This window comes from Lepeophtheirus salmonis, chromosome W (genome assembly GCF_016086655.4).
Source record: "Lepeophtheirus salmonis chromosome W, UVic_Lsal_1.4, whole genome shotgun sequence".
Classification (NCBI taxonomy): domain Eukaryota; kingdom Metazoa; phylum Arthropoda; class Copepoda; order Siphonostomatoida; family Caligidae; genus Lepeophtheirus; species Lepeophtheirus salmonis.
This window is the reverse complement of record NC_092585.1, coordinates 414,282-437,357: the sequence shown is the minus strand read 5'-3', so window position 1 is coordinate 437,357 and position 23,076 is coordinate 414,282. Positions and strand designations below refer to the sequence as shown.

General features: G+C 33.2%; 2 protein-coding genes and 1 long non-coding RNA gene across 4 annotated transcripts in view; 1 reads left to right on the top strand and 2 right to left on the bottom strand.

Annotated features, from left to right (window-relative positions):
* Positions 1–2,420, bottom strand: part of LOC121127669 (ecdysone-inducible protein E75) — a 29,602-nt gene extending 27,182 nt beyond the window's left edge. The window contains 3 exon segments of the mRNA XM_040723095.2: positions 116–207; positions 290–406; positions 1,453–2,420. Coding sequence (XP_040579029.2) covers positions 116–207; positions 290–406; positions 1,453–1,780 — 537 coding nt within the window. The 5' untranslated portion in view covers positions 1,781–2,420.
* Positions 2,421–17,421: 15,001 nt separating this feature from the next.
* LOC139907392 (uncharacterized) lies at positions 17,422–20,758 on the bottom strand. Of its 2 annotated transcripts, XR_011783963.1 has the most exons (4): positions 19,821–20,758; positions 19,581–19,698; positions 18,293–18,777; positions 17,422–18,240 (listed from the first exon to the last, which is right to left on the bottom strand). It is a non-coding gene; the product is annotated as an uncharacterized lncRNA (long non-coding RNA). The 2 variants fall into 2 exon arrangements; XR_011783962.1 differs by lacking the exons at positions 19,581–19,698; positions 19,821–20,758 and having other exon boundaries at positions 18,293–18,867.
* LOC121128143 (ADP-ribosylation factor-like protein 8B-A) lies at positions 20,155–21,786 on the top strand. Its single transcript, XM_040723709.2, has 3 exons — positions 20,155–20,457; positions 21,079–21,341; positions 21,547–21,786. Exons 1-3 carry the CDS (start codon positions 20,155–20,157, stop codon positions 21,683–21,685), a joined length of 705 nt encoding a protein of 234 aa, XP_040579643.1. The 3' UTR covers positions 21,686–21,786.
* Positions 21,787–23,076: the final 1,290 nt, after the last annotated feature.

Below are 23,076 nucleotides of genomic sequence, written 5' to 3'. Positions count from 1 at the left end.
CTTTTGTAATTATTTTTTCAGGGTCAAAGATATATTTATGTAAGGGATGTGACTTGTGCATGGAGCGTATACACTTTTTATTATTGTTTTTATTCAAAGAAATTATTTTTCTTACCTTGCAACCCTCACAGGAATGAACTCCATAGTGAAACCCAGAGGCTTTATCCCCACAAACCCGACATAAAACTTGATCGTTTCCATCAAATTCTGTAAAATAAAAAATATATATTTATTTAAAAAATAAAATTAATTATTGTATAACTCGAAAATAGCAACAATTCAAACAAACCCAAAATAATTCGCGAAGACTTTTCCGGATGTAAGCTCAATGGAGACAAGAGAAGGTCGGAGGACGATGTGTAGACATTTGTCTCATCCTTATCCCTCTTTTCCATTTTAATACTCCCTAGGGTATGAAAGTAAACTTTGTCATCCTTCACAGAATTCATTCTTTAAATAAATTTAAGCTATAATTATATTTTAGATCCTCAGTAATGAAGAAGATCCTTGAACAAGAGTAATTCTTTTAAACTAAACTGAAGTAAGAACTTAATTCAAGTGAAGAGAAGAGTGGTTACTTTTAGGAAAGGGAACGCGACGTCGTGTCTAGGGAAATAAAAAATATAAATAATCACCCCCAGTTTTACCCCGTGAAATAAATGCAACCCTCTGCTTTCTAAAAGGGGGCTGGGGTGTGGAGAAAACCAATATTATTCCCCCTTCAATTAACCAGACGTCTGTATTTAGATGCTCAACAACATACACAAACTTCTCTTTTTCTTTAAACAATTCAAAACTAAATATATAATAGGTAGTTAACGTAAATATTTCAAACTAATCATTCTCTTCCAGATAATTATATATATTTATAAAAAAAACTGAAAAAACACTTAGGGCAAATTCGAATTTCATTCGACAGAAAAATATCATGGAGAGCGCGCTCACTGAATACGGAAAAGAAATAGAAAAAAAGGTTCAAGGTTGACCTTGAATATCTTCCGCGCCATCCTCCTCGCACGCACGTATGGTAAAGAGGTGGAATGCAACTCGGATTCCCCTCTTTACTATACGTCTTAGCTGGCCGGGAGATATAATAAAGGCAGAGAAAGACGGGTGGGGGAGGGGAGGGAGGCTAGAATTTTCAGAAAGAGAATCCTTCAATTTCTGTAACAGAAATAAATTTGTAATCTTTTTTAAAAATATATTCATTTAAAAAAAAAGAAATTATTGTTCCTTCTTATCAGTTTTAGAGTGCAATTTAAAAAATTATACTTCTTCAAAAAACAACCCTTTTTGATCAATTTAAGGAAAGGAGAGTCTGAGCTCTCTGTGATGTGTCGTCTATTTGTAAAACGACTGCTTTTACATTTTATACATATATTTCTCGAAGGAGGAAGTTTGACCTTGAAAAAACAGTACTATAGCTACGCCTTTTGCCATGTATCAACATACCTATTTTGGTAGACTCCATTGGAAGGTGGAGTTCACTGCTCGTCGATGAGACTCCTCCGGAGGGGGGCGAGTTGTAATGAGGCGGTGGCAGATGATTTGGCACATTGGATGGACTACTGGAGGATGATAGGTAGTTGTTGCTGTTGGTGGTATTAGTAGAACAGGAAGGTACTTTTGGAGGTGCAGGAGGTGGTGGCATGATTCCATTACATGTATCCTTGAGTTTACCTCCACTCCCACTGCCGTCACATGGAAGAACAGTCCGATCCTCATTGTCTGAGGAAAGTGAAGGCATGAGAAGATGCACCTTGCTGTCTTTCCAAGACATGTTGTTGCTGTTGTTCCTATATGATATTTGAATTATTGAATGGGTTCAAAGACATGCAGAAAGGATTTCGCACAGACACAATTATTCTACGAGGATTTTTGTCTTCGAGAATACTTTTTGCTTGTGGTCACTTCTTCATTTTCATTTGTGCGATAACCAAACTTATCTTTTTCACAGATAGATGATGTTGTTGATTGAAGTTGGATTAACCTTCGTTTATTTAAAATTAAATTCTGCGAGTCAGGGGGAGAGATTGTTCGCAAGTTGCATATAGAGGAAGGAATATAAAGGAGAGAAATAAATAAATAAATCCTTATGCCCTAACAACCGTGAATTTTCATTGTCCATGCCAAAGAACAATACTTATAGTTATATAAGCAAAAAAGAAGATTGGAGATGTAGTAGAAATCACCCTCTAGGGTTGAGTGGAGAGGAAGAGAAAAAGCGCGCTAAGAGATTCTCCTAAAAATTTATAGTAGAGTAAGTGGCAAAAACCCACTATTTTTTTGCTTGATCTGAACACAACAACAGAATATCACTTCATTATAGCTCTTCTTTTTGTAATATTTCAAATTATAATTTGTCAAAAAAGTTTTTTCCTTTTTTTAATAATATAAAATATACATCTCTTGGCGAACACCTTTCTTCTCAGCCAAAGAACCTTAAACTAAAAATTAGTAATAATAAATTTCCTTCAAAGGGCAAAATACCTCTATACATAAGTTAAGGCGCGCGCTGAGAAAGGCAAGCCTGTCATAAGTGAGTAAGTAACTAGTAGATACATTTTTTTTATGTGTGTGCGAAAACGAAAACAAAATCAAGTCAAATTATTCTGACGGGACATTGGCATTAACTGTGAACTTTCAAGAGGTACCCATGGAAGGAAAATCCAGTTGATTGAGCATCTTCAATCATATGATCGGAATGATGATTTATTAAAAAAAGTCCTGAAATCTCTGTGCCTGACCCACTAAAACAAAAATCCAAAGGATGCTCCTGTTAGTGTGGTCCATCAACACAAATGCAAGCTGGAATGATTGTATTCTTTAACAAATAATCTTCCATTTCTATCAACAATATATTCTTATTACCCTATTTGGGTGTGCAGCATTGATCGTCCAAATAAAATAATGAGAAATGGATACATTGTATTTAAAAGGGGTGATATTGGGCCCAATATAAGAATCTTCAATTAAATAAACTTTCCAAACTACTGGGTCGTCTTTTGAAATCTGAATACTTACCCATTCAATAATTAATGAAGGTTGAGTATTTTAAATTAATTCATAGTTTGATATATTAAAGCACAAACAATTAGTTACAAAACAAAACAAACCTGAGCTCTCTACCTTACGCCGTCAGTAAGTCCGAAAGATTGGAGTGGAGAAAGGGCTCCACCAAAAAGGCTAAACTAAACACGGAGGAGTTAAAGAAAACAGCCGAGACCAATCTACTCAATTCTATGAGGGCCCATCCAAGAGATCTCGGGGTTTCACACCAGACTGTCCAGATAGCTATAAAAAATGGGTGGAAAGAGCCTTGTGAGGGTGGAGAGGCTACTTCTGACACCAGCAATGAAAGAAAAGTGAATGGGTGTTTTGAATTCTTTTGAACTTTTTTTCGACACTTTTGGCCCCACTACAGCCCTGATGCAAACCCCCTTGACTACACCTGTTGGATGCCCAAGGCCCTCAAAGCCACTGTCAGCCAGCATTGGAACGCCGTGACAGTGGACTACATCTGCAGCGGGTACCATGCCTTCTGCTGCCTCCTGGAAGCCATCATTGCTGCTATGGGTGGCTACATTAATGATCCTGAGAGCTCAGTCACACATCTATTTACAGTATTAATTTTGTTGAAATTCTATTGCTAATTAATGAATTATATCTTGTTGAAGTTTAAAATTCAAAGTGTTCAGATTTTAATGGATCTAAAAGTCTTGGGTACTTAAACTCATCCCACAAATTTGAATACAATGTATTGTTTCATCTTGATTTGTACTTGATGTAACTTGTACATAAGTGTATATATGAAGTGCGTCAACATGAAAACAATATGGAGCAAGAGTGAAGAAAAGGAAAAAATCCCAAAAACCTTTTTTTACTTCATATATACATAGAACCCAATGTTTTATAGAGGGCATTATAGAAGTTTATTATTCAAATTTCTGGAATGAGATATGAAATCCAATAATTTTAGCTATAGATTAAAGCTCCTATTTGATTTAAGATACTTATATTGGCTCTGATATGGCCCCTTTAAAATACATAAAATCCAACCATTTCTGATCCATAGTTTATAAACTTCTTATTCTAGGTTACTGTAACGCTGCTAAACAAAGCAATATTCATGGACTAAACTTTGACAATTATGACAGAATGTTTTTTGAATGACTTTCTTTAGTAAGACTGACAATTTTTTTATGATGTAGAAATGAAAAATAACCTTCTTTTAAAAAACAGTAAATATAGTGGGGACAATAAATAATAAAATTTGTTTTTTCGACAAATTGGAGTACAAGATTTTTGAGAGGGCAGGGATGTAGCACCCACTCCCCCTAGACACGGGCCTGATTTTTGGAGAAACAAGTAGTTAAGACGTATGTATGTAATTTAAGACATAAATGGTTTAGGATTTTGGAGCCGATACAGATTATTTGGGTTAAAAAATCAATATCCAATAAATTAAACATTTGCAAACACGTAACAATAGTCAGACAAAGGACACTCAAGTCACTTTATAACGTACAACCACTTTTATAACCATCATCAACAGCTTATCTCCCGATATTTTGAGACATTCTTGTAATTTTTATCCTATTGACTTTTTACTAAAGAGTTCTAAAACACAAATAATATTTTTTCAATGTAAGGATTTTGTTTTTATAAATAAACGAGCAATTTTTCAAAAACGAACTAAACATGTAATCCACTTGCAAATACATTCCGACACAAGTGCAAGTCCCTTTCATTCCATTTTAAAAAGAAAAATTGTAACCCTGACCATTTCAATAATGTTTTGAAGTAGAACAGGTTAGCTGTCATTACGTTTCCTTAGATCAGCTACATTCAACAGTAACAAGGGAGGAGGGGGAGAAGGAAATAAACAAGAACAATGGCGTGAATTACTCGAATATCGATCCTCAATTCTACTCTGAGTCGAACAAGAACTTACAATTATAACTCCACAACAAATGCTTAAGGTAAGTCTCCATCTTTTATGAGTGCGAATGTTTAATCAGCTTTTGAATATAATTGAATATAGTGGGAAGGGTGAAATTCACTACTTAGGAGTTAAATCATAATGACCACAGCTGATAGAAAGAAAATATATTATTTAGATTACCAATTCCAAAAAATGGGCTAAAAATACTCACGATGTACATACAATTTACGAAAGTTTGTTAGTCAGAAAAGTAAGACACAAGAAACATACGTTCACTGTACAACGGGAAAAAGAGGATTATCACATAAAGCTACTTACTTCCAAATATTTCAAGGTCACTGACCGCATTTTTTATATACACACAACAATGTGAGATTAGATTGATAATATATGCATGCATTTACATATATTACGAGAGTAAGAGGCCTTATCTAACCGACTTCTCACTTTTCAAAGTAACTAGGCCTGTAGAAGACATAAGTATGTATTGTATCGCTCTCCATGTTTTCATGAATGCATATTTGGTGATGCAGTTCTACAGATTTGGTCTTGTTCTTGACCAGATAATTTGAAACCAATTTTGAATTTTCAATATCCTTTGGTATTACATACACATACATATGTAGTGATGAACATAAGTTTTAAGTCTCTTTAATGTTATTAATTCAGTGATAGATTAATCTATATATTATAATTTATTCGATATATCCCCCTCGTTTATCAAATACTTCCCTCAGACGATATATAAATATATTGATATTTGAGACACACCACATATAGAGTTGACTATAAGTTTTAAACCCCTTTAATTACACCGGGGAACAATTAGAGTATCAAAATTTTCACCAATGAAATTAACAAATTTTATCACATTTGTTAGTAAGTGATAAAATATGTATGCTGAATTGGTTAATGTCAAGTCATACATACTCTTTGACACACTACAATTATAATTGAATACAATAAAGGACTGGAAGAGACATAAATAAAGTAAAATATTAGATATTATTAGAAAATGAATATTATACATAAGCTAAAATTATAAAAATTAAATATAACATGCAAAAATATTTGAGTAAAAGGATGGACAAATTATAAATATAAAAGTGTTTTTATTTGCTTAAATTGATTTTTATTAATGAAAGACTGAAATTCTTTATAAATTAGGGCAAAAGATACTTTATCCTCAACAAGAGATGCTCGAATTCCAATATCTACAGGAGTGATAACAGGATTAACATTTAGCTGAAGAAGAAAAACGAACATAGCTAAGCTTCATAAAAGGTTGAGTCGACTCTTTCCTTTGGTGGGAATCTATCCATCCATACATAACAATGAACATATTCAGCGTTTGAAACTATGACAGGATCCGTATACATTCACATAAAATGTTCTAGATGTGAAATATTATAATAATAATTGTGTTAATTAGGTACTGTTACGTATTCGTTTTTCATAAAACTAATATATATAACAATCTCAAATTTAAATGCAATTTTACTTTGACAATTTTTAAAGCCTAAGATAATGATCATTCACGAAGACCTGAAGAAGTGGACTTTTATGTTGTCCAAGAATTAGGACCAAAGGAAAATACTTCTAACTTGATCATCCATCTCAAGAGATGCTTGTAGTCTTTTTCAGAACTCCGTTTTTCACGATGGACGACAGGATGAAAATTCATCCGAGGATAACTGCCTGGAAAAATAGACCCATTAATTATTTTTTTAATTATTTGTCTGTAAAAATCCAGCTGTTTTGGTCAGGCATAATTTCATTTGTAATGTTTCTCTCTGGCAAGTATGAGAGATTGGCAGTTAATTCCTTCAGAATGGTTATCATTCTATCCTGAAGACACAAGCCATTCCTTCTGAACAGAGATTACTTGGAAGGAAGTTTGTTTTTCTGCAAGACAACGACCCAAAACAAACATCCAAGGCTCCAAAAGTGGGGGCATTTTGTGGCAAAGACATTGTTTGGGCCTTGTGGACCGGTGCACTGTCTTGTTGGAAGGTGTTGAAAGCGTAAAAACCAGAAACAGTTCAATGGTAAAGCTTGATCTGCACGAGGTCACCCGGGCCTATCAAAGCTTCTGGCGCTGTGTGGTCGAGATTATCTAGAGAGGTGGATTTCATTATAAATAATTGAATTACATTGAATGTAGCTTTCAAATGATAAAAAAAATATGGTTTGACCCATCTAGTTTGTTCGTTATCAGTCTTTAGATAATTTCCTCATTTATTTGGACCACCATGTACAATCCTGGCTTTTTAGTATACGATATACGTTACAAATGAACAATTACAATGTTACTATGTGAACCTATTTGATTCAAGCATAACGCATCGTTCAATAAGTCCCGAAGCTTTCTCACATATGGTACCACTATTGTGGTACTATTTTTGTAATTTTCATGTGGTAATTTTTATGACAATTTGACTATCTGTATACAAATTACAGTGCTTGAAATGACGCTATTACTGGTGTTTGTAAGAAAAGGGATTCAAACCAATTTCGTGTGTTGATATATCACTGCTTCTTGATGGGAAAAAAAATACCGTAAAGCCAAAAGTTTGGCTTGATAAGTGTTATCCTAACTCTGCTCCATCGAAAGTGACTGTGGAACGTTTGATTGCTGAGTTTAAATGTGTGTTCATGGTGCATGCAGAATTTTCCATACGTTAATTGATTGTAGAAACAAACCTTTTTTTACAATTTCTGAAGTATGTGTTGCTTAATACTTAATTTCAGTCAGAGCATCTTAGGCTACATGTTTTTTATGTAATAATATCATCAGAGTACAATTATTTTTTTAGTTTCTTTGCTGAAGTGTCAGAAATCAATCCAAATAATCAAAAAAATCATAAAAGTATTAGTAAAGTTTATCTTATAGGAAAGGCATCATCACCTTTGATGAATAACTCATTTGATGAAATTACTTATAGAAACACATATAAACATGATTGTTTAAAGTTGATAGTAGAGTCATCCCATCGATTTTAGGAAAAAATGTCAAGATAAAAAAAAGAAAAAGTGTTTAAATGGAAAAAATGGCAAGATTTTTTAAATTGATATAATATCTATCACCAATATAATATATATTTCGATAAAAGAAAAAATAAACAAACACGACAGTGGTTCCAATGGAAGGAGTGCTAATCACTTAATTCTCCGTTATTAATTACAATATCATTAGACATGATGGACTATTCATATTGGATAAGACTCTTGGATTGACAATCCAAAGAGTCTTGTCCAATCAAATTTAGCTTTAATAATATAGCAGATAACTCCTCAATAAATTATCACTGTTACCCTCTGTTTTTCATGAGTCCACTCACACGTACCTACTCAATACATTAATACTTATAGAAATGCATTTGACTTGTTCTCTCCTCAAGAATTAAAGAATAATAGTCAGAGTTTGAGAGAAAAAAATTATATGATGGGATGGTGTCAGGAAAAAATAGCAAGGGAAAAATGGCAACGGAAAAAATAGCAAGGAAAAAATGGCAAGATAAAAAAAAGGAAAAGTGTTTAAATGGATAATTTTCAAAAGAATAAGACACTTAATTTCATAATCCACTTTAGAATATATTCATATTTAGAAAATATTATTTAATAAATTCAAATAGATAATTTTATTATATATTAACATTATAAAATACCTCAATAATAATCATGTGTTGATTATTTTATACATAGGAGAATATTGTTAAACGGTGACTATTGTTCTCGGAACGTTTAGAAATGCTTTCAAACTCTTTCATGAAGCTCTTTAGTCGTACATGCAAATATTTTATAATGACAACATGAGTAAGACTCAAATAATGAGTATCTGCTTCTAATGCATTTTCTAATATATGTGACTTTATATGATTTGGAAAAAGGGAAAAGTCTTCAGCCAACAAAATCTTTTTCAACAATTTGTTGAGTGCATTTTTGTTAAAAGCAAGATGTTGATAGCGTCGAAATATTTTCTTTGAGTGATAATTACTTCCTGAAGGATAACGTATTCCTTTATCACTCATCTTAGAAAAAACGACATTGCTCTTGAAAATAATTAACAATTCTTCTTTGCAGGGATCGCCCTCTTAGTGAATAAGTGCTAACTTAAAAGAAGAACATTTAATTGACTGACTTATTGTACATGCCAAAAATCCAGCAATGTAGCATAAAGATGCTGTACATACTTTGCATTTGTCAATGGATTCACTGATTGGCTGACAATAGCCAATCCCAATGCTTAATCTTTTTTTCTTAAGCAAAAGCACATGTATAAACTTTTCAATGGGGAATTATTTTTATTTTTGGCATATTAATTAATCAAGACAGCAAATGAATTCATTTGTGAGCGCTTTTAGATATAATGCAGATTTTATTTGTCATAGCTTAAATGTCATTTTTATAATATTCTCATATTCCAAACCTTAATAATTTTTTTTTAATGAAAGGCAGATTCACTATGTAAAAAAAGGACACGAGTTTCATATAGTCTCTTTTTCATCCATGGCCTTAAGAAACATGTACGGCAACCTCTCTCCCTTTCGTTCTCTGAACACATCACCATTCAGCCTATAATACTCAAATGACCATGCATTTTTTATACAAGGTTGAACTATTAACTTTTTTGTTCTCTTGAAGAATAATTTGCAAAAAATTCCCCTAAATGTAGGTACCCATATGTATATTTGCAAAAAGTATTATTTTCAAGTAACTGCAAGAAACAAAAAATTATATTTTTTTTATTTTATTTAGATAAGGCGTCCTTGAACTAATTTAAGAATTATAAACAAGATATTGAGGTTGAAACTTGGTCCAGATTTAAAATCCCCACCCTGTATATATGTATATATATTTCTTGTATGTATTTTGTAGAATGTCATATGAGGAAGAGGGAGCTAAGGTTACATCTCCATGACAGATGCAATAAGAGTTGTATTGGGACTCGATTGTTCAAATATTGACCTTGATTCGTATATATGTGTTATTTAGAAATAATTAAGTACTTTGACTATTTAAATATGTGTTTTATGTAACATACTTTCATCGTGAATGTTGTGACTGGTCTATCCCTATCAGTTTATATGTGTGCATACTTTCCGTGTTAAATTATATTATTTGTAGTTAGTTAGTTGCATGCTAATAAATAACCTGAATACACCTTTGCACTCACACGGTACTACCCACCTCTGAAATCTAATAGTCGATCCTGTCGAAGAGCCTGGATGTCTAATTACTCATCATATTAATAGGTATCTATACATAACACCCTGGCATACGAGGATGGTGAAGCTACGTCCACGCCTTAATGTTAATGATCTACGGGAGGAATGCTCCGGAATAGAAATAGCCGGGTCTAAGGAAGAACTGCTGGGCCTCAACTTGTAGCCTTATTGAAGGAGCATCTTGAAACTTGTGGATGTGATCCTAAAACCTTCGACTTCGAGAAGCCATCTCCTCAAAGTCCTGATCCGGATCCATGTCGAAGAACAAGTAACTTTGGTGTTTCCCAACCTTCTCCTTTTCAAATGTCCCGACCTAGAAGAGGTCATCGGTGGTCCACATGGAGTGATGAATTTTGGAACAACGTAGCACTTTATCCTGATCTGTCTGTAGAATGTAAAGCGGCTCTCTTACTTCATTGCATCGGCTCCGATGTCCAACAGTGGCATAAAACCCCCTCATGCCAATGAGGATCCCTACACAGCTCTCCTACGCGCTATAGAGGAAGCCTTTTCTCCAATAGAGTATCTGTTATATGAACGGTTCTGCTTGATTGAGATAAAGCAGACTGTGAGAGAACCAATCGATGACTTCATAACCCGTTTACAGAGTCAAGCATGGTTCTGCAAACTCCAATGTTCATCCTGTAATTCTCCTTATGAAGATGATGTACTCGTGGTAACTATCATCAAGAATACGACCTCTACTAAACTACGACAGACCTCTTTTGAAAATAAATTTATTAAAGTCGAAGAAGTCATCCGGATAGGTTGGGCCATGGAATCAGCGGAAGCTCATTCTCGATAAATGGTAAATGAAAAATATGTCATGGTAAAATTTTATCAATATTGCAATTAAATAATTTATAATAATAAATGCTCGAAAACTGAGAAGAAAAAAATTGAACACAAACTAAATGTGAACAAATCTAACCCATGCAGTCGATGCAGATATTGTTATTTTAGGGGAATAAGTTTTGTAAAAAGATCTAAGAAAGTTCCCCCTTTACAAAATTTGACTAAAGCTCAGAACCTGTCAAAACTTCGGAGCTGATCAATACTTGGGATTCTCTGTTTTTCTTTTACGAACCCATTATAACATGTAAATTATCGAATACATTATTCCTTTCTCTGTTAAATTTAAAAATTGTTTTCCCACAGGCAACACTATCTAGAAACTTGTTGACTTTTGTGTATTCTTAATCCCAGTTCGTTTGAAAAACAATCTTTGTTTGATTTTTTAGACTTACGGAAATAATTGATATTGCCTGGAATTACGTAGTTAATTAAGCACATACTCAAAAGTCCTCCTCAGACCAATAGACATACGAACTTGCCTGCATTAATATAGTTGAATAAAAATTAATAAATGAATATTTCTAATTGCATGACGGAGGGGCCGCTTTTAAACATAAATTTTGAATGGTCAAATTTGATTTTCAATCTAGAAATTCATTTGGTACTTCTATTGAGATTTAAGCTTAAGCATAATCTCCATTCCTCTAGCACATGCAGCATTTCAGTACTACCGTATGTGTCATAAGTCCTTGTACACTTTTTATACATATAACAACGTTTAAATTTCGCAAAAATTTCATTAAAAGGGAGAAATAACAGACAAAAAGTTTCCTTTTTTTTGTTCCTTTAATTGGTTAGATGGAGTTGCACTGATTAAGTATAAGTATACATTTTAGTATTACAATTACTCCATCTAACCTAGGAATATTTTGGTGAAATCCATATACATATAGTATATTTCTTTCTCTAGGAATCACTGGGGCGCGAACGTACACACATCAAGTTCAAGAGAATAACTCCCGAGCGTGCTGTCCATGGCAATTCCATATTTTCCTTTTAGGTATTTATTGAAGAAATAAAATCAGTCGTAAGTCTTTTAGGAGTTTCAAAATACAGAAATGGGAAAACTTCGTCAAAAAATCGTTGTGCATCAAAGCTGGTGACAATCCCTCTGTGATTGCACGTAACTTCGGGATCAGTAGGACCACTTTATACAACGCAAAGTAACTTTACAACGAATCCTTTGTCGATCGTTACTGGTCGGGAAGACCAAAAACGGTCCGCACAGAAAGCCTCATAAGGAGTGTGAAGGCAAAGATAGACGCGAACCTTTGTGACAACATCTGCCAAATGGCCAGGGACCTCAGGCTTCACAAAATGGCTGTCTGGTGCATCACTGATGAAGATTTGGGCCTCAAGTCTAGGGGCTGTCACAAACGTTCAGGGTTTGACGGCTTTATACAGACAAAAGAGGCTGGAACAATCGAAGATCCTTCTAAATATATTGAATAAACCCAATAGGAAAGTCCTCATTTTTACGGATGAATTTTTTTTCACAGTTGACCCTTTCAGCAACTCCTGCAGCCTTCCGTACATCGCCAAGACCCCCAAAGACGCCTCTCCCGAGGTAAAATTCACTGGGGGTTCGAAACACCCAGCCATTGCCATGATGCTCGGTGTCATTGGTTCAGACGGTACGGCGTTTCCACCGGTGTGGATAAAAAAGACCTTGGAGGCCAATAAATATAAAATTATCATGGCGAAGAAGGTGTTTCCCGCCCTCAATACAACCTTCTGCATTGGAAATCGGGTTGGAATACCGGACAGAGAACTGTGCCACACATCCAAGGTCACCCAAAAGTATTAGAAAACAAATTAGGGGCTAATGGATTTTAGTCCAAGGAGATGTGGCCTCCTAACACCTCTAAACTGAACCCACTCAGAGTGAAAGGCCAACGCCCACTACCATAGCAGCATGGAGGTCATGAAGGCCAAGGTGGAGGAGGAATGGGCCAATATTCCGGCAGACACTCCCAAGAAAGTTTGTCGTAAGTTTCGAACCCGCCTGGAGCTCTGTATTGTGGCAGAGGGCGGAAGTTTTGAAAAGTAATAGAAATTAAAATATCCTTCATCTCCTTATTAGTATTAAGCCTAGAATTCTCTTTCTTTCTAAAAAAAAGTAAAAAGAGTATAAGGACTTATAATGCATACAGTAGAGTATTATCTTAGTAACTATCATTATCTTCTTTGTTAAAATAGTAGTTACTACTTGAAAATAATTTACTGGTTAAAATTTAAATAAGTATTCTTATCCGATAAATATATTTTTTTTAAATCAATTTTCCCTCTTTGAGAATGAATATGTAAAAAATAAATATTAGCTGTCTAAAAACTTCTGTGTTTCTAAATATTATCATATGCATTCATATTAATAAGCAACAGTACCACTCAAAACATATTGGTTATAAGTTATAACCAGACTATAATAAAATATTGATGTGTAGACTGTTGAATAACGCTTATGCTTATTCAAATAAGTTATACTAATTTTTTATTTAATCTTTAAAACAAATTACAAAAACAATTTTTAAATTACTAGTTTCAATAATTCTTTAAAAATATGATTTTTTTGTCGGACAAGTGTTTTAGCGAGCATAAGTGTGAGGGTGAGTAACGAATATTCAGGCGAGTAATGAGTAAAGCTCATAATTGCTTGAGTATTTTTTTAGAAATTCGAAAATACTCATGCAGCAAAATTCAGTTCGCAACACATCACTATAAATATTATTTACATTAATTAAAGGTAGGCGATTTTTTAATATATAAGAATAGGAATTGCAGTGGAATTTTTACTAGAATGGCATCGGAATCGGCATGGGGAACTTTTTGTGAAATCGCCCCATCTTTAATTTTTAGAAAGGAAATATAAAATTTTTCTTAGGTTATCCTCATTTATTCCTCCGTAGGGTAGCTATAGAAAAAAACTTTTAAGTTGTATTTTATAGGTTAGAATAATGTCTATCATCATTATTAAGTGATAAATAATTATTAATGCTGTATTTTAATCTTAATTGACGAAATAATTAACTTTTGTCTCCTTTCAAACTTTGAACTAGATGTGCAAACTAAAGATGACATAGTAAAATAATGCTATTTTCCATAGGGTATTTTCTTAGCAAATGACAACTTCTCCAAACGAGCCGTAATCGAAATCAAAAGAAAAGTTGAAAGACAAACCACCCTAATGTGTGGATTCATTAATGTAATCCATAGAAAGAGTAAAACTCTGTTCCGTAGTCGTGTTAAAAAGGCTACTTTAAGTCAAAGTATGTTACTCACTAGCCACAATGCAGTAAGAACAACATTATTTCAAGTCACTCGTCTGAGAGCAAAAAAAAAAAAAATGCCCACACTTTATGTTTATATATTTGCACTTCGACCTTGGATTAGATTATTCACCTTAGATTTTATTCTCTTGTTCATAACTACATACATGCTGCTTGTATGTACATACATAACTCACATTGCGAGGAAATTGGGCGAACAATTCTTGTCCGTTAACACAAAACCAAGCTAGAATGATTTTAATTAAAATTGGGGCCTGAATAACATATCCTGTATTCTTCGATGATTTACCTACAACTTCAGATGGTATCGGGGTACTTACGTCTTTAAAACAACACTACACTAAATTGTTATTGGAACCGATACATGCAGTAAATTGCGTAACCCCAGAGCTCGATGGTCGTTAAAATTAGCCACTTATTGAATTTTTTTTTAATACTAGCCCACTGAAAAATGTATAAGCCAGGAACAACAAAAATATTGGATCATTTTTAGACCAGTACAAAATAAGGTAAGTTTCGGGAGTACAAAACACAATTTATACTTAATTAAAAGTACTACAAAAAATTGAACTTATTATGTGTACAGCAATTCATGTTCCATAGAAAGAAAACCACCCATAATATTTGTTTCAACGTACGAGACAAGGTAGTCCTTATGATTTGAATCCAAAATTGCCTGTTTATATGCGGTATTTAAGGTACATAATTAAGTAGTTAAATAGACAAAAATATAGGCCGCTCTGCAGTAGCCCGTCTGGTTTTTTACTGGCCGAAGACTTGAGAGGCTGTCGAGCCCTGCGTAACTCCACATTCACCAGTAATGTCATCCCTCGGATTTTGCACGGACTTTTCAAACGACCCTCTAATTAGGTCAATTTTTGGTGGAGACAGGCAAAGTAGAATTATACCTCACTGCCCTAAGGACGCTTTCTAATAGCCCGTATCGTTTTTCGTTGAGTCTTTAGGTCGACTTTTGGTAAAGTATAGGGCAAAAAGGCAAAGTCATACTCCACAAAATCCAAAAAGAACAATACGGACAGAAGTGAAGTGTTCATATTAGGGTAATGAGGCATAGTTCTACTTTGCCCGTTTCTACACGAAAAATCAACCTATTGATCTGTATTTATACAGGTTATAATAACGAAATCTGGCGCTTTTGATTAATCTACTTTAAATAGATATAACATGTTCATTTTTTAAGCTTATTTATTCAAAACAACAAAAACTGAAGAACTGATACAATTATTGTGAATATATCTCACTCTATGTAGCCTCTGTTGGCTTTAATAACGGCTGTAATTCGGGTCCTGAACTGCATGCAGGCCTTGGAAACTATAGCCGGATTTAAATTCTTACATTCTATGACTATTGAGTCGATCAGGAACTTTTTGGTGGTGTGAGGACCTCATTTGACGTTAGATTCAAAGTAGTTACAGACAAAATAATCCATCGGATTCAGGTTGGGGAAGCTAAGAGGCCAAATATCCTAAGACACCCAGTTGTAGTAGTTCTGATACTGAGTCATTAGTCTCATCAAGGGCCTTCTTGATTGTTTTTATGCGGTTGCACCCATATGAAGTGCATTTTAATTTCCTTCTTGTTGTGTTTATGGACTATATATATATATATATGTATACAGCTGATCTCCATTCTCTCCACATACGTCCACTCCTTTGTCTTTTAAAAAATAAATACCCAAGAGTATGAACAACCCAGTGGCGTACCCCCAAATCATGGAATTTTTGAAAAATTATGGATATGAAAACAAAAAATTATTGATTTGGTAGAAAAAATTATCAGGAGAAAAAGGAAAAAATAAAATCTTTTTAGAAATTATTTTCTAAAAAAGGTCATTCAATCAAATTATGCCTCTGGAGCAATTTTAATAAAGTTTAAATACCAAGCCCCCCCAAAAAAAAAAAAAAAAAAAATAATAGTATGGTTTATTCAGGTCCTATAAATTCTGTTAAAAAGTATTTTGAACTCCATTTTCCAAATTTGTCCAAGCTCTAGGGGGTGAGATTTATTTAATAAAAAACTGAGCAGCTGATACAATTATTGAAAATATATATCAGAATCACTCAATGTAAATTCTGTTCGTCCCTGAACCGCACAGCGGCCCTGGAAACTAGATTATGATCTAAATTCTTACATTTAAGGACGACGGAGTCGATCAGGAACTTCTTGGTGGTGTGAGGACCTCACTTAACCATTAACTCAAGGTAGCTCCAGACAAAATAATCCATCAGATTCAGGTCGATGAAGCTAGGAGGCCAAATATCCTGCGACACCGAGTCTCCCTTTCGTAGGAAAGGAGATGCTCTCAGAAATCCGAACCCGAACTGACCAAATCTGAATCAAACAGGGTATTCATGTACTTCACGGCATATAATAATGTTGATGTTGTGGGCAGTTTAGATGGAGATACGAACGATCTCTATAGCCTTATTGGAGATAAATGTTTGCTCTAATTTAAATTTGGATTCGCTCCTAGCTGGTGTCTTGACAGTGTGGTATGCCATGGACATAGCCTTCCTCGTCAGGTGCTGCCAATTGGTTCGCCGTAAAGTTGTTAAGGCTGTTATTGGTTGTAAAGGAGGAATAATTAAAATTTTAAAATATAATATTGAAATATATCACAAATTGGTTTTGAATTATATTTTCTTCATTTCCATAAAAATCACGTTTTTTTAAATTTATTAATGCTACTGGAATGTTTTTTTTGGTGGGGGGTACTCTCTTCATATATTAATAAAGAAAAGTTTTTATGTGTCTTTTGTCAACATCAAATAACCCTATACATTGCTGGGTACTCCCGCTTGTTATTAATATAAATAACATGTTGGGGTAAGAGTGGAGCTCACTTTTTAGTTGTTATGTGAAGATTATATAGAGTACTTTCTTTTTTTTTTGCCAAGTTCAAATAATATGATTTTTGAGGGTATAACGAAAGTATTTATTAGCAAAATGTTTAATAAAGATATACTTCGTATAATTGACTTAGACGTTTTTATCCGTTACAGTAGATTTGAAAACGTCACACTCCATGAAATTGTAATTCATTATGAAGCATATTCTCAGAATAATAACTAATGAAACGAAAAAGTAGAGTATTTCGAAATATATTTGAAGTTCCAAATTTAAAAAGAAGGGTTAAATTAAACAATTGTTATCACATAACCAATAACAATAAATTATAAATATTGAAATAATAGATTGATCCAAATAATATTTTCTTGTTCTGACATGAATTCAGTTAAATATGTCATAACTTTAAGTTGCTAAACAAAAGCCAGAGGTGGAGTTTAATAAAAAGATAATCACCCTTTTTTCCTAATGTGGAAGTTGCTATATACAATTGTGCACAGGATAGATATATCTCTACCGATGAGATCTAACTAATTATTAATAATAAAGTAAATGTCAAAATCATAAAATTAAATAATAAATATACTAATAAAAAACATGTTAGAATTAAATCCATCGTAAAGATTTAGTGCAAAACCTAATTATGTAGTAATGTCCGGCGATATGACTCCTTATTAAGGGCATCAAAAAAGATTTTCCCCTGTTATTTATGCTTGCATAACAACATACTATTATCATAAAGCACTATGCAACTACCCCCGTCGTTGGGACCATTTAAGCAGTTGTTTTTGCCTTTTATGAGTTTTCTGAACACCATTTCTTGGAGCCTATCAACCATAGCTAAGCCTTAAGTGATAAAAAAAGTAATATTTATTGACTATGTAATATTGGAAAACCTAATGATCATATCCAAGTTTTTAAGTGAAGAAAATAATGTTGCAAACCAAAACAAACTAGTTGCGAACCATCCAAAGCTACTACTCCCGTTGTTGTGACCATTTAAGCAGTTGTTTTTGCCTTTTAATGAGTTGTGTATCATAATTCTTGATAATTTTAGCTAAAATAGAATCATATTTTAAGATTAGATTTAAAAAAAAATTAATACTTACTCATAGATGGTACAAAATTCAGAGTTCCATTTCGTAATTTGGTGTAGATGACTCTAACAGGCTGAAAATTATCTAAACTTCACAATTTACAATGGAGTTATTTCTATAAATAACATCAGTACCAACATCCTCCATTAATTTAATGATGGTTCCTCGAGAAGGGAAGAATTTACCTTTGTATTTCTCCATAAATTTTTTGAACGTCGGATGATTAGCAATGGATAAGGGTATATTACATGCATTAAGCATCTTTGTGAGATCAAAGTTAAAGTCTGACTTGATGTATTCATCGTTAACTTGATTTTATAGATGAATATCCATACTCTTGATATAAGATGAGGATAATGAGTGGCATATAATTCTAGATAGGGGAATAAAGGCACATTTATATCGACAAATCCGACAAGCCATCTGTTTCCAGAAATCCAGACAGAAGGAGAAGTTATTTTAGGCATTTTATTCAGTTCTCTATCGACTATCAGTATCTAGTAGAAATATAAATATTGAATAATAAAGTCGGGAAATGATAACGTTCTTGAAAGAGGAAGATGTTTATAAATAAGATATAAATCTGCCTTTAGTCCCCGGTCTAGAATTACACGCCACTCATTATCCTCATCTCATATCAAGAGCATGAATATTCATCTATAAAATTAAGTTAACGATGAATACATGAAGTCAGACTTTACCTTTGATCTCTCAAAGATGTTGATTGTATGTAATATAACCTTATACATTGCTAATCATCTATGTTCAAAAAAATTTATGGAGAAATACACGACTAAACCTATCCCTTCCCGAGGAACCATCATTAAATTAAAGGAGGCTGTTGGTACTAATGTCATTTATAGAAATACATATAAAAATGTTTTGAGTCATCCACACCAAATGACGATCAAGTTATCAGTAAAAAGTATAAAATATTTACTAATTTCGAAATGGAACTCTGAATTTTGTACTATCTAACAGTAAGTATTCCATTTTTTTTAAAAATCTAACCCTAAAATATGATTCTATATGAAAATATGGTTCCTCGTGAAGGGATAGGTTTACCCGTGTGTTTTCTCCATAAATTTTTTGAACATAGATAATTAGCAATGGATAAGGTTATATTATATGCAATCAACATCTTTGAGAGATCAAAGTTAAAGTCTGACTTGATGTATTCATAGTTAACTTGATTTTATAGATGAATATCCATACTCTTGTTATGAGATGAGGATAATGAGTGGCGTGTAATTCTAGACAGGGGACTAAAGGCACATTTATATCGACAAATCCGACAAGCCATCTGTTTCTCATCCGGTAAGTATTTTCCAAATTCCTGGGCCTCCATTTTCAGAAATCCAGACAGAAGGCGACGTTATTTTAGGCATTTTATTCAGTTCTCTATCGACCATCAGCATCTAATATATTAATATTGAATAATAAAGGCGGGAATGATAACGTTATTGATAGAAGAAGATTTATATTATTTAATCAATGATGCCATAAGTTCTCTTCTTCTCGCACAATTTTCTATTCTTACCAAAATTATCACCCATTAATAATTATATGTACATATGTGCCTTGCTTTCCAGTAGTTCTAGTATTCCTTGGTATGAAGCTCTCTCTCTCTCTGTCTGTCTTTTTATCTATGTGTGTTTATGTACGGTTCTTATTTCGTTATATATTAGTGATAGTAGTGGTCGAGATATTCTGCAGCTTTCAGGATTCGTGTTACTCGGGAAAGAAGTTGTCAAACACTTAACAGAGTCGTGGGATTCCAAAAAGTAGAGGAGATCGTTGACTTCGTTAATATTAAGTTTCGTCTATTTTTGTCATATTCAAGAGTTCATCCTCCTACTCCTTACTGATCCATCATGTTGTCGATGATCAATCGCCTCTTGGATTGGTTCAAGTCCTTGTTCTGGAAAGAAGAAATGGAATTAACTCTCGTTGGACTTCAACACGCTGGTAAAACGACGTTTGTGAATGTAATTGCTTCAGGATCCTTTAATGAGGACATGATACCCACTGTGGGCTTCAATATGCGTAAAATCACGAAGGGGAATGTGACCATCAAACTTTGGGACATTGGGGGACAACCCAGGTTCAGATCCATGTGGGAAAGATACTGTCGGGGTGTGAATGCCATCGTGTACATGGTTGATGCTGCAGATCAGGTCGCGTAGATATTTGAATACATTTCTTTAAGGACATTATTTACTCCCCTCCCCTCTTCCTCTCATTTAAAGCAGCTTTAAATTTTCTAAAATTGAATTTCAGCTCCTTCAATCCGTGTGTTTATTCCATCATGGCGCAAATGTCATCACTCAAAGTTGTTTCTTTTATATACAAAAATGGCTGGACTAAATCAGGTTTCCCCCCAACTTGACTTAAATTTAAGTCGAGTCTAAGTTTAAATCTGCTAAAATTTATTGATGATACGTTACTAGTTTAAATTTAAGTCGAGTTGGTGCAACTAAGCCTAAAAACTTTGTTAAACAATGCTACTCAGATTTTTGATTATTTCATTAATGCGTCATGGGATAAAACAAAGAGCTTAAGGAACACACAGTGATCCCTTATTTATTACTGTAATGAACTATATTTGCAGAAGTTTAAGTCGCAATATCGAATGATGTTGGAAGTAATTATTTATTAACCCACATACTGATATGACTAACTTTATTTTTTTATACTTGTTACTTTTAAAAAGTCCTGTAACAGACGTGTTTTTTTAAGAATTTGTTCACTTACTTAACAATGGTATACTAACATGTTTCTTATTTTATTATTTACAGGATAAAATTGAAGCCTCAAGAAATGAACTACACAATCTCCTGGATAAACCCCAACTCGCTGGCATACCCATCCTCGTTCTCGGCAACAAAAGAGATTTACCTAACGCCCTGGATGAGAATGGTCTTATCGAAAAAATGAACCTAAATGCTGTGCAAGATCGAGAAATCTGCTGCTACTCTGTTTCATGCAAGGAAAAAGACAATATAGATCTGACTCTTCAATGGCTCATTTACCATTCTGGCTCTGGAAGATCCAAACAGCAGTGAGGAAATACGTTATTGTTTATAAATAGGGAAAGTAAAAAAAAGCAATTATAAATATTGTCAACACTAATTGTGTTCTCTCATTTACTGACTTGGGTTCGTGGGTGGGTGGGGGTATGCGCCCCTCTTTATATTTTTTCTATCTATCTTAGTTCTTGGTTTTTTTCTTTTTTTATTTGTATTTCTGTATCTCTAAAAAAAAAGGAAAAATATACTGCTGGCATGGCCTTGCAAACTCTGCCTAAGAAGAATATCAACTCTCAAAGGAATTAAGATTATATCGAAAGGGAATTATGTTTCTCTCTCTTTCTTCCCCATTTTGGATTCACTCATAGTCTCGTGATAGAAAAATAATAAGATTGTTTAAAGACTTAATTGTTTATTAATGTTTGGGTATTTTGAATGGATTATGATGTATCTTAATATATATTTATATTACTGCAATTTCTTTTTAATTGATTTGTTCATTATTTTTTTTAAATTATTATCATAATTGATTTCTGTTCTCTTCAATATATATATATATATATATATATTATTCCAATTGTAATTGAGTCAAAAATTTGCCTCGCCTTTGTGAATGCCCGAGGCTTCAAGTCAACAAAATTCATTTTGTATGGTGGTTAATCTCCTCATTCTTTCACTCAAACTTTATTTAAAATTACATTCTTTTCCTTGTTAAAATATTGATTTTTAAATATATATATATATATATATCTTTCTTTTTTTTTTTTAAATTAAGTTAAATCTTCAATTTTATATACATTTGTGTAATTAATTAATAATGATTACCTTGCTTAGTTTTTTTTTATTTATAAAGATCTGGAAATATTTGGTTGAATGTTGTTGTTTTTTAGAAAAATATGTGTATCTAGAGAAATAATCTTATTTTTTTATGTATAATACTTCGTGGTCAAGTTGTAATCGAAAAATGAGATGAATTTATAGTACTTGATAATTTAATAATTGAATGTTCTTAGATCAGATCAGTGATTCTCCATCTTTTCATCACTGCGGAGCATAATGATTTTTTCTTAGAGAATACATTTCCTTATGACCTTGTTAACCTCTTGAGCCCTGGTTGGAAATCACTGCCATACATTAATGATCTTTAATTTTTGACTTTTATATTATGAAAATTTCACTTATGGATAATGATCAATCTTTTGCACATTGTGCATACTGTTCATGTCTGGCAAAACAATGTATCTGCAAAATTTTCAATTTGTGGCATAAATTATATTTTCTTGGAGTGTTGAATCATTTTGAACCAGGGCTGAGGAGTCGGAGTCATTGCCTTTTTGGTGGAGTTGGATAATTTGTTCCGACTCCGGCTACAAAAATTATCATAATTTATATAAATAAAACTTATTAATAATCTAAAGCTTACATTGATTGTAAAGTTTTTTTTATAAATTGTTATAAATTATAGATATTAAGTACTATTAATTTATTATTCTTGTAAGTTAAATCATTTATAAGCTTGATTTACAAATTTCAACCGTGCTCTATAGTCTATACAATCACAATTCCCGAACATCTCTAAATGTCTAAATTATTATGTAGCGTAGGGCATTGCTACTAGCCTTGCTAGTTCATTACTTATTCTTGTGAATAGTCAATGTTATCAGTAAAAAGTGTAACATTGCAGAGAGGTTTTTTTTTATTGTTGTTCCTCGGTTACGAGTGCATAAATGATGTTAAGAAGCTTATGAATGTATTATCAATAGATAG